Here is an 11,793-nt window from a genome sequence, read left to right on the forward strand (position 1 = left end):
ATGTTAAAAGTTCCAAAAAGATATGATATAACATTCAGATTTATTACAAGTAAATAAATTACAAAAACCAAGAACACTAAAAAAAAATAAATTCTAATACTAAATTATTATTATTATTATTTATTTATTATAAATAGGGCTCGTATTTATATGTAAATACATATTTTTACTGTGACTTGATAAATTAATTTAAGTGAGTGATAAATTCGTTTCAAGGGATTTCCAATGAAATTAACTATATTTTATTTTACTTATTTTTATATATTTTGCCATAAATATACATGTTTTAACATATTTTTCAATAATTCCATTTTTTCTTATATATTTTGACAATTTGTTCATTTACGATTTTTTTAATAATTATTAATTATGTACGGTTGTATTTTTCAATACAAACGATTTCCCAAATTTCCGAAAGTACGACATAGCAACAAAATAATACCAATTATTGAACTTAATCTACGGTAGATTCAACTTACTCCTTCAGACAGTCAAAATGCAATACAGCCCAATAACATCAGTGGACGCCAAAAGATCATTTGGTCAATATAAGGCAATTTTACAACCAAATCGAAGATCTTTTGAATTTCAAAATTTCAAAATGGCTGTTATCATAAATTGTAATTAAGATAATTAAAATTTTTATTTTTTTTTTAACTTTTTTTATTTCTACTTTATAATTTGTAACACCTTTTAAATTCTGAACGGAGTAATGAATGTATTGATTTTACAATGATGTGTGTTTTATTTTTATTTTTGTGTCTGTCATCACGTTTTTTTAAATAATTTTACTATTTAAAATATAATTTGTTTCATTAGAAACTCATATGGATATATTAAATAATTAAATATTAATAAATAAATCATATTAGTAAAATACATATATTCATTTTTTTAGCACATATTTATGTACATATTTTGCTAACGTAAATACATATTTTGGTTTCATAAATACATATAAATCCGAGCCCTAATTATAAAATAGGTGTTAATGTTATAAATATTAAAGTATCAGTGAAATTTACAACATTTTTAGATTTAATCCAACTGTTGAAACTTAAATATCACCTACTATTTTTTTTTTTAATCTATACGTTTAGACACATTCGAAGAAGTTTGCATGTGCCACAACATGACCTATTAATTCAGAATTAAAAAAACCGAGTTTCCACGTGTACTGCTAAATGTTTGTCACTATTGAATACTTACCTTGTAGGAATGGTCAAATTCGACAATTATTATTAATAAATTGTCACTGATACATAACCTTATGGTTATGATAGTCGTTAAATCCTTAATGTGTCAAAGTCAAAAAAAACGATCTATATACTTAACAAATATATCCCAGTTGTCAAGACGAATCACTTTTTTAGTTTCTGAATTCCTTAACCATTTGATTATTGTAATAGGTACTTGTTTCCTACCTCCTGGCGCAAGTCTAACACAAATAGTAATTTTTTGACCAATAATTAGACGAAAATACAAAATTAATAGATGAATGAGAAACGGTAAACAATAATTATCAATGGAATAATAATATTTCTTTAATATTTCACACAATAATAGATTAAATACATGTTATAATATAAAATATTTAATATTATCATATACCATTTTTTTTAACTTTATTAACTCTTTATGAATATTTTTATTTGGCAAGGAGTTCCAAAATAATTAAATGGCATATTAGGTATTTTTAATGTTTTACGTGATCGTATGGTACGTTAATTTTACCATGACTACCATGAATTAGTAACATAAATTACGTAACAATTTATTTATTATAATATTTATAATTCTATATTTATACCTTATAGTTCGTATATTATTATATCAGCTTTTAACTTTAATATATTTTATTTCATAATGTATATGAATCAAATTCACTAAAGCGTTTAATAATTTGCTGAAAGTTTTCATTATTTACGATATGTATTGTAATTTTAATATTTTATAGTTTTAAATTAATTACTGTCATAATACTAAAAAATATATTATCTACATTTGGTACGACTGTTCATCTGCAACAACGATCAAACTCCATAGAATCAAAATTGAATTACATTTTTATTGTTGTTGTCGAATTCAATCATAATCATAATATTTCTATAGTTACCTATATACACAACTGTAGTAAATAAAATTAAAATCAATTATTATTCTCTAGTCACTATTTGATAGTTGCTCATTACCTATAGTTGTATTTATGTATTTAATTACCTTACTATGATCTACTTACAATTTTAATTTGCTACAACTACAAATAACTTGATTAAGCAGGTAGATATATCACATCATTTTAAATTTTAATAAAATAATATAATTTCAAAACAATCAATTTATTATTGTTATGTGATAAAGACTAACTACAAAAATATTGTTTTAAATAAGCACCAAACTATTTTGTTTGTTTAATTTCTTAATACATCAAAGTATTATTTGTTGGATATTGATATATATATACAGTATTATACACCATACATGCAGTTATTTTTTTCACTCAGCTTTCTGTATGAGTATAAATCATCTAATTGTCTAAGTTCTTATAATAATAATTTTGACTATGTATAAATTCCTATATTGAAATATTTAAGCTTTTCCGAATATTATAGTATTATTATTTAGTTTAAAAACACAAATTACTAATAAGCAATAACTTAATATCTATACAGTATTCTATTACTATAGATTAAAAAACAAATATTGGTGATTTCATCTTATTTTTTGAAAGATTAGACTGATTAGAGAAGGCATTTTAGACAAAATAAGTAAAATGTTATGCGAGTTCTTTCAAAAAAAAAAAAAAAATTATGTGTGCTTTGGTATCATATGGCATAATTTATAAAACATGACTACCTACGTGTTATGTTAATAATTTTTAATTTTTATTGTATTTTTCAAGAACTCGATATTACATTCAGAAAAATTATGGATTCATCTGAAACGCTAAGCGATAAAGATTCTAGTAAGACAGTTATTTTGTGGGCAAATAAAATGCCTTTGATTAAGTGCACACCTTTACCATTGCATGAAAATCTTCATCAACACCGTAGTTATTCATACAAAGTACCAACTGGAATAAGTGAACACTTTTCCAATTCGGTAATAAAAACAAGTGAAGATTTCGTAAATGGAGTGATTTTAGATTCCGAACGGGCGGTACAGTGCTATTTAAAAATGAATAAGTAAATTAGGAAACTAATAACTATATTAGGTATTCTATATTTATATAAATAGTATAATAGTAAATTTTATTATATTTTTTATTATTATTAAATAATTATTGAAATTAGTTTAAAAACAAAAATTAAAGCTCTTAAGATTATATAGGTTAATATAAGAATTTAAAGTATAATTTAATTTATTTAAAAAAATTTAGTTAAGATACTGAAAATATGTCAATAATTGTATAAATGTTATTATCAATTCAAATCCGCATCTAGTATAGATTATTAGGTTAGTTATTTTAAAATAAATTATATTATAGCTATAAATCTATAAATGTATAAGATGTACATGATGTAATTAGTATAACACTATATAACTATTTCAAAAAACCTATTAGTAATAACTTTCAACTTTATAAACAATAAGAACTAAAATTATTATAATTTAATTAATTTAGAAATATTACAAATTACAATGAAATAATCTTCAAGTTACATTTCGTAATACGTTTAGATTACGGTTTTCAAACTCTAGCTATGACAGTGAAAATATAATGGTAAATAAATATGTCGTACAAGCATGCAAAAACAGGGCATTTTTAGAATCCAATCGTTCATTATTTTCTAACCCAAGTTGGCTCAACGAAAACGGGATTTTTGACGACCAGGTAGCCATAGAAAATATTTCCGACTATATAAAACAGCATTGGAACTTGGAAAAAAAATATGTATACAGTGTTGAAAAGTCATCACTGAAAATGATTGATGTTTCTTGTCATAGTTATAAGGTAAACTTAATGATATTATTTCAAACTGTTAAAATACATTTTTATTTTACAAAGTTTAAGCTTGAATCTGCTAAAAGTATAATTGATTTTAAAATATTAATAAAAATTATTTGTATTATCTAAACTTTTAAGAATAAGAAAAAACTATAAAGATTAAAAATATTTATTTTTCAATAAATTTTAATTTATACCTCGAAAAAATATTTAAATTTAATACTATAAATTGTATTAAAGTTAACAGCGGTAATAAAACTGTTTTTTAATTTAATTAATATATATATATATATACAACATTTAAAATTGTGTATCATTGCTTTTGAATTTATAAGAATTATTGTGCTGACATCTCTATAACGTTACATGCAGGCAGAATTTTCGGTGTCTACCAATGAGTATCCGATTCCTCAAGTAACGGTAAGCGCGTATTTCACAGTAAAATTAACGCATTTATTGTCACTTCCGGCGGTGTACGTAAGTTAATAACATATTTATTTAATTAAACTGACTTACATTTACATAAACTTTTATTGTCTAATAAAAAATTACGACGTGACAAAGTTATATATTGTCCAAAAATGACATAATGCCATGTTACTTAAATATGTGTGTTGTAGATAAAATATCAGTTGGAGACGGACCGACATGTTTACGTGGTAGGCAGACACTCGTTCAACAAGAAACATTTCGAGCGCCTATTTAAAACTAAACGCGACATGTACATGGAGATCAACAAATATATTGGATGGACGTCCCGGACCAAGTCATAGAGCTGATTTTAATTTTAACTCTTAAAATAAAATACTGTTCGGTTGTTTGCTTGTTGAACATGTTTGTTAGGACTTCCGAACTTCGTAGTTTTTTGATTATTTTGTTTTTGTTTGATAACTGACACTTATCTTCACACATGCATGCTTTATAGATTTGAGTTCAAAAAATTATCATTTCCATTTTCCAGTAATAAGTATTTAAAATAAATGCTTTAAAATTAAATTATTCTTTCTTTTGTATATAATAATATATTTATAATGTATATTTTAGAATGAAAGTAAATCTTATAAATTATGGCGTGCATCCTTTCTCTATTTAACATGCAGGGTGCATACCGCATCTTGTTGAGTTGTATAATATAATCTTGTGCAATAAGTCGTTTAATAATTAAATAACCTATATTTAATGATTTTATATTTGTAATTGCACAAAAATGTAATGACTTAATCAAATAACGTATACATACAAGCAGTTATTAAAAATTAATGTTATAGTGTTATATACAACTATATAGCTATATAGGTACACGAACAACGAAGAAAACTTATAGATTATAAGTAATGCCAACTATATAGTAGCTAGTATTAGGTATACAACAATTTCCAACATTTATATGATTATATTATAAAAATTCCCAATGTTTTTGGTTATTTTTTTTATTTAATATTCATACGGACAATGTCTAATTTACAATAATAGTATAATAATATTTGACAATAAATACATTTTTAAATAATTCAATATAAGTTATACAAATAATATAGGGAATAAAAAAATAGTAAAAAATAATGATTGCATATTATATAAACCTAAAAAGTGGGAGATACAAAATAAGAAAATTAAATAATAATTACGGTGTTTATTGTTAATTACATGATTATTTGAATAGTGTATTAAAATTTGATTGTTTCTGCAAGACATCAAAATATTTAAGGGGTCATTTAACATGTACCTCTGAGAAAAATGTAGAACATAAAATAAATCATTATTGCGTAAGTTATGAGTATTAATTTTAAAATTTATTTGGTTAAGTAAAAATGAATCATCAATCTCGTTGTTTATTAATTTAAAATTAAAGTTGCTATAAGTATTATTTCTGCATGATTTTAGAAATTCTAAGTTTTAAATATTAAAAATATGTTCGTATCCTGAGTATAATAGATTTATTTATTTTATTTATCAAAGGACTTTGTTTTGTATTTTCTCTTAAGAACTTATTTTTCAACTAAAATAACTAATAAGTTCGTTTGTTCAATATTATTTGTCCGATATTAAAATATTCACCGTACATGATATAATTTGTTTTCATTAATTAATTAAACATTACCAACAACACTATTCGGATGTCGTGTTAGATATTTTCTTAGACGCTACAGTTCTATTAGAATATAGTCTGTAATATATTTGTTAGAATGAAGTATAATACTTAAAGATTAATAAAAACAAATATAATTCGTAGCATGTGTATACGTGTTATTGAATATCGTTTGCTTGCACATTAATAAAAAAGAAACAACACAGAAAACAAGGAAATCCCTCTTTAAACCATGAGAAAGAAAACGATATAATTAAATAGTGGTGGTATATGTGTGTTTGGCAGAAGGAGGGAGTCCAGTCCAAGGTGGCCAGAAATAAAAATTTCGGGAGTGTCTACCTAATAAAAGTTTAACTACACTAAGACCTGTGCCGTCGCCGCCACCATCGTCGTGTACGACACATGGTGAAAGGCGGCTATAAAGGCGGTTTTTTACGACCGACGGAGAATTCTGTTGAGTATAGGTAGGGAAAGAATAAGAGTAAAAGAGAAGAAAAACTAAGATATATATATGAGAACAAAACAAAAAAATTACCAATTATTCCATCGTGTCGCCGGGTGTCGTTTTGGTGTCCGTGATTTTTTTTAATAAGTCGTAAAATATGATTATATTATTAAAAGAAAAAAACTACACAGCGCAGAATAATATAAATGGTGGCTTCACGTTTTTTTTCGTTCGTTGCCGCCGGTCGTTAAACGATATTTTAAGACCGATACTTTTTATTTTGGCTTTTTATATTTTTATTTTTGACAGCAGTCTCACCAAAAATAAACGTGAACGTATTATTTTCTTTTTCAATTTTTTATTCTTATTTATTTATTATTCTTATTTTTTTTTTATAGGCTCCACAAAGCAATAACAACATCAGTCCATCCAAGAACCGGTTGCGTTGACGTGGGGGGATGGCCACACGCACAAAAAATGCGCACTCCCCCGACCCAAATATGGTTTCGTGCAGATTTTTCTCGATTTATTTTTAGTGTATTTTTTTGCACACATCTGCGTTCTTTTTAATTAGTCACAGTGTTTTCATAATATACAGACTTCTTTCGATTGGTGACAGTAATGGGAACATTACAGAAATAAGTATATGGCATAAAGGAGAAGCGAAAAAAATAATAGTCAAAATTCGTATACGCTTTTGCAACACTTTTTATTGGTTGTGCCTATGAATAGTTGTTGATAAAAAAATATCAATCGGACCGGATTAGTATTTAACAATCGGTATAGGTTCAAATACCAGTATGCTAGTAATTCTTTTTTTTTTTAATTGTCTACTATATATAAAAATAAGCAATTAATTAAATACTTGGTATAGCATAGCCGTAAAAAATATTAGAAAAAGTAAGTTTTATATTCAATATTGGAGTATTTTAGATATTTTAATTATTAAATCTATGTCCAATTTCTAACAATAGTACAGAAAAGCTAATCGATCAATATATTTTAACCTATTTCAAACATCTTGCATTTTTCTTTGTTTAATATATTTATTTTATAAAACTTTTTTTTTTAAATTTTACGACTAAAACTTTAGTTTACACAAAAAAATCAACAGATAGTTTTACAACCATGAAACGTATTTAAAATAACATTACATGTAGCTTTTTCGAAATCAGCCATTAAAATAGTAAAATTCATTCCATATATATATTTTATAGGTAGACGTAGATTTCTAAATCTCTTATTGGATGAAAATTACATAAACTTAAAAATTATTTGGGGTTTGCCGAGTGCAAGATATACAAAAATATTATTCAAAAAGGCTAATAAACCAGTACCTTTATCCTAGATCCCCTTAATATTAACTCCATAACAAATCCATATCTTAGTACGCCTAAATAATCAAATATTTTATTCGAGATCTGGAGATGCATATAACATATTTTTATTTTATTTATTTAAAAGATTATCCCCCCCTCCTCCACTAAATATGTTCATGAATAAATAAGATTATAAAAATTAATGTGATAAATTAATAATTTCGTCATCTAATAAGCTACAGTATATTTTCTCCTTATATGATCAGCCTCTGATTCAGAGGTCACGTAACAACGTTTTATTGGTATACGTACTACGATTGTACAACTATATTTTTAAAAATTAACTGGAAGTATTTAAATGTAAAGTTAAAAAAACGATCTTATTTTTTTCTATAAGATCAAAAACAATTTTATTACAATTGTAAGAATAATAAAAATAATTTGACAACCCCAGTAACTTTTAAAGAAATTATAACTGGGTGGGTAAAAAAATGTTGTCTTATGTCAATTAAGATGTTCAAAAAATAACCAACCATAATATTGAATACTTAATATAGTTAATACTTGAAACTATTAAACGTTTCTTCATTCCTTTTTAGGTAAAAATATTGTATATGCTACAAGAACAAGTTTTGCTTTATTTTTAAATATTTTTATACTTGCATTTTAACATCAAAAACCCCATAAAAAAATTATAAAAATAAAAATGTAAAATGGCTATTGACTTATATTCTAGTTGAAAAAAATAACTAAGAGATTTAATTATTAAAGAATTATATATTATATAGTTATTCAGTTTACTAAAATAAAATAAAATATTAAATACTTAATTCCCGATATTCACGTACTATTATAGGTAGATAAATGGAATATAATTTATAAAATTTGATATCTAAATTTAGTTTACCGTAAAAACTTCTATTTTTTATCAAATGTAAAATTGTATAGGCTAAATTTTCACACATATATATATATTTTTTTTTTAATTTGTTTATTTAATGATAATTTGCATTTTGAAATCTATACAAGTGAATACAATAGTATTAGGTAATAAAAATAGCAAACATCATTAAGAAGCAGTTTCACATTACAGGAACGCGTGAAAATGAGTGTTAATTTTAAGGAAAAAAAATAATAAACACGATAATTATGAAATGCATTGAGAAAACGAGAAGATCTCCGGGCCATTTGCATTTCAGACGTCTTGTTGAAAATTTTCAAATCTTAAACATAACTAAAAAATAATTTTAAAATTTTTGAGATTTTAGGAATTTTGTCAAAATTTTAAATTTAAACGTTTAAACAAATATTACGACTTACGACAACTCTTGCATTACATTTGACTTAGCGAAAAAAATCTAAAACAAAATGGAAAATTTCAAATGTCTATAAATAGCTTAAAAATAGTCAAAATATTTTGAAAATTATACCTTGTCAAGTAAATGCCAACATAAACATTTGGTGTAAATTTTAGTATTTACAATAATTCATTTTTGAGTAGCAACGTTTGTACGTTAAAATTTTCCCATTAATTTTTTCTGGTGATTTAATATATTATACTGGGAACTTTTAATTTTAATCTCTCTAACTAGATCCAATTTGCTATCAGAAACCACCCTTTGAATTAAAAATCAAAGCCTTTTTCTATTTCTATTTATCATGTATATATCATATATGTACACAAAAAAACATATCATTGTAAAACTAATACATTTATTGCTTAATTTAGAATCTAAAAACATGTTTACCAAAGATTATATCTAATTAAATAAGGCATTTATGCTAACACCATTGGCGCCCGGAGGAGAGCAAGAGGGGTATTTCCCCCCCTGGAATTCAAATAGAATGTTGAACACTTTAACTTTTATTTTGATTTATAAACGTTTCATCGATATTTTTACTTTAGAGTGAGGGGTTGGTATTTGATTTCATATAATTCTATAACACATTTTGTAGTTTACAAGGAATAAACATTTTTTAATGTCATTATGCCCCTCCCTGATAAATTTTCTGCAGGCGCCCATGACTAACACTATTTCAAAAATCTATTTCTCATTAAACATAGTTAGTTTGTAAAAAGGTGTTATATTATGCTAATTATTAGTTGTTATTTACTATACTTAATTTCAACAACATCTTCGAGCAATATTTTAAATGTTTATAGGTTTTCACTCTTTAAAAACGCCATTTTTGATTTTTAAATCTACCTTTGATAAAAACTTGATAGAATATACTAGTCTCTATTAAATGAAAGAAAAATTCAAAATGTAAAAAATAAAACAAAACCTGATGGTATTAATAAAATATACTTAATTATTTTCGGTGCATATTGTAAAATGTTGTAAAAACACATACGATTGTCTTTATAGGTATATATAGCTTCTGAAATGATTCTTTTATTATAATGCAGTCAATAAAACATCCATATCTTTAAAACGTCTACAATTGAACATAAAAATGAAAGATAAAATAAGCCGAACTTAACGAGTTTCAAAGAAATAAAATTGATGATAAATTGTTTTTAAAAATAATAATAGGTATAAATAGCGATCATGGCGTCACGGGCTCGCAAGCACTTGAATCGTAAATTATTAGGAGTATTATTCTGTCGGTTCCTACATAATAGGTATAAGATAATTATTGAAACGCGTATTTTTTTTACAAAAACACGAAACGGTTTATTAGTTATGATACCGGCGTTCTACGGCCGGTTGGACTATACGTCATACGAAGATTATAGGAACAGCGTAAATTATCTGAGAAACCCCGATCTACTGAGTATAATAGATTCCACGAGAGTGTAGGCAAATCAAAAACAATATTCACGTTGCAACACGCTCAAAGCCGTAAGTCGTGTAATAATATGTAACATTATTGTATACTTGTTATTATTTATATTCATTCTACCTATTATTACTACACCCACACGGGCCACACGTATTGTTTCCGTTTTATTATAAAAAAAACAACAGAAAATTTATGAATTTATGAAACAGAACCCATTTTGTGTTGTTATAGTGCTTCAATATAATACAGTGCGATTGACCTATTATCAAACTCATCATATAGGTAAAATAATCGGTGTTTGAACGTTAAGTTTTTTTTAGATATTTAATTTTTAAACGATTTATAATAGCATTATTGTAGTTAACAACACAAAATAGACTCTCCGCTGAACGCAAGTTTATTATAGTTTGTTGTACGTTTGTAAGACAGACACAACACATTTACACATCCTCGTCTAGTCCTTTTAATATTGGCGCCCCCGAGGGCTCTCGTTATTAGTCGTCGTTCGGCTGTCTCGCTTAGCGTCTTCTCTCTCGGTTTTTCTCTCTCAGTCGACCGTCTCGCTAAAAAGCGGTGGCTGTGAACTTTTTTCCCCTTATTATATATACGTATATTATATTGTTGTTAAAAACCGGTCTCGATGAGCCGGAGGCCGTCGCGCGTTATATACACATGTATATTTTTGTAGACACACACACACGTTTGTACACTCATTTATACATATTATTTTAATATATTATATTATTTCACACACATACAGATCGTCACGCGCGCGCAGGAAGACTGCGGCGTCATACGTACGTAATAATATATCGTTATTATCGCGCGGCACTATCAACCGCGCGTGTGCCGCCGTGTGCGCGCGGATGAGGCCGGTCGTGAATTATATTATAATGATATTAAATTTTATCCTCTCCATTTTTTTAACGATCGGTCACTTTATAGTTTATATACAGGGTGATTATAATATATGAACCCATAGGCGAATTTACGACGAATTTTTAAATTGTTTTAATAACAATATAAATAACATTAATGTTTAATATTTTATTTTGTTCTTAAATTTTTTATAATAAAAAGATGAATAGCAAAAATGTCTCACATTTTCCGAGGCTTTATCGGTTAAATCGGTCTATAATGTCGAAGAATCGTATAGTCATGTACGTAAGGGGCGCCGTTTTGTTACACTATTACCCCGAAGAGC

At 25.9% G+C, this 11,793-nt stretch overlaps 1 protein-coding gene across 1 annotated transcript; it reads left to right on the forward strand.

Annotated features, from left to right (window-relative positions):
• LOC113557725 lies at window positions 1-4,722 on the forward strand. Its single transcript, XM_026963280.1, has 5 exons — window positions 1-49; window positions 2,903-3,185; window positions 3,682-3,955; window positions 4,322-4,426; window positions 4,570-4,722. Exons 1-5 carry the CDS (start codon window positions 1-3, stop codon window positions 4,720-4,722), a joined length of 864 nt encoding a protein of 287 aa, XP_026819081.1.
• Window positions 4,723-11,793: the final 7,071 nt, after the last annotated feature.

Source organism: Rhopalosiphum maidis, chromosome 1, assembly GCF_003676215.2.
Source record: "Rhopalosiphum maidis isolate BTI-1 chromosome 1, ASM367621v3, whole genome shotgun sequence".
Classification (NCBI taxonomy): Eukaryota; Metazoa; Arthropoda; class Insecta; order Hemiptera; family Aphididae; genus Rhopalosiphum; species Rhopalosiphum maidis.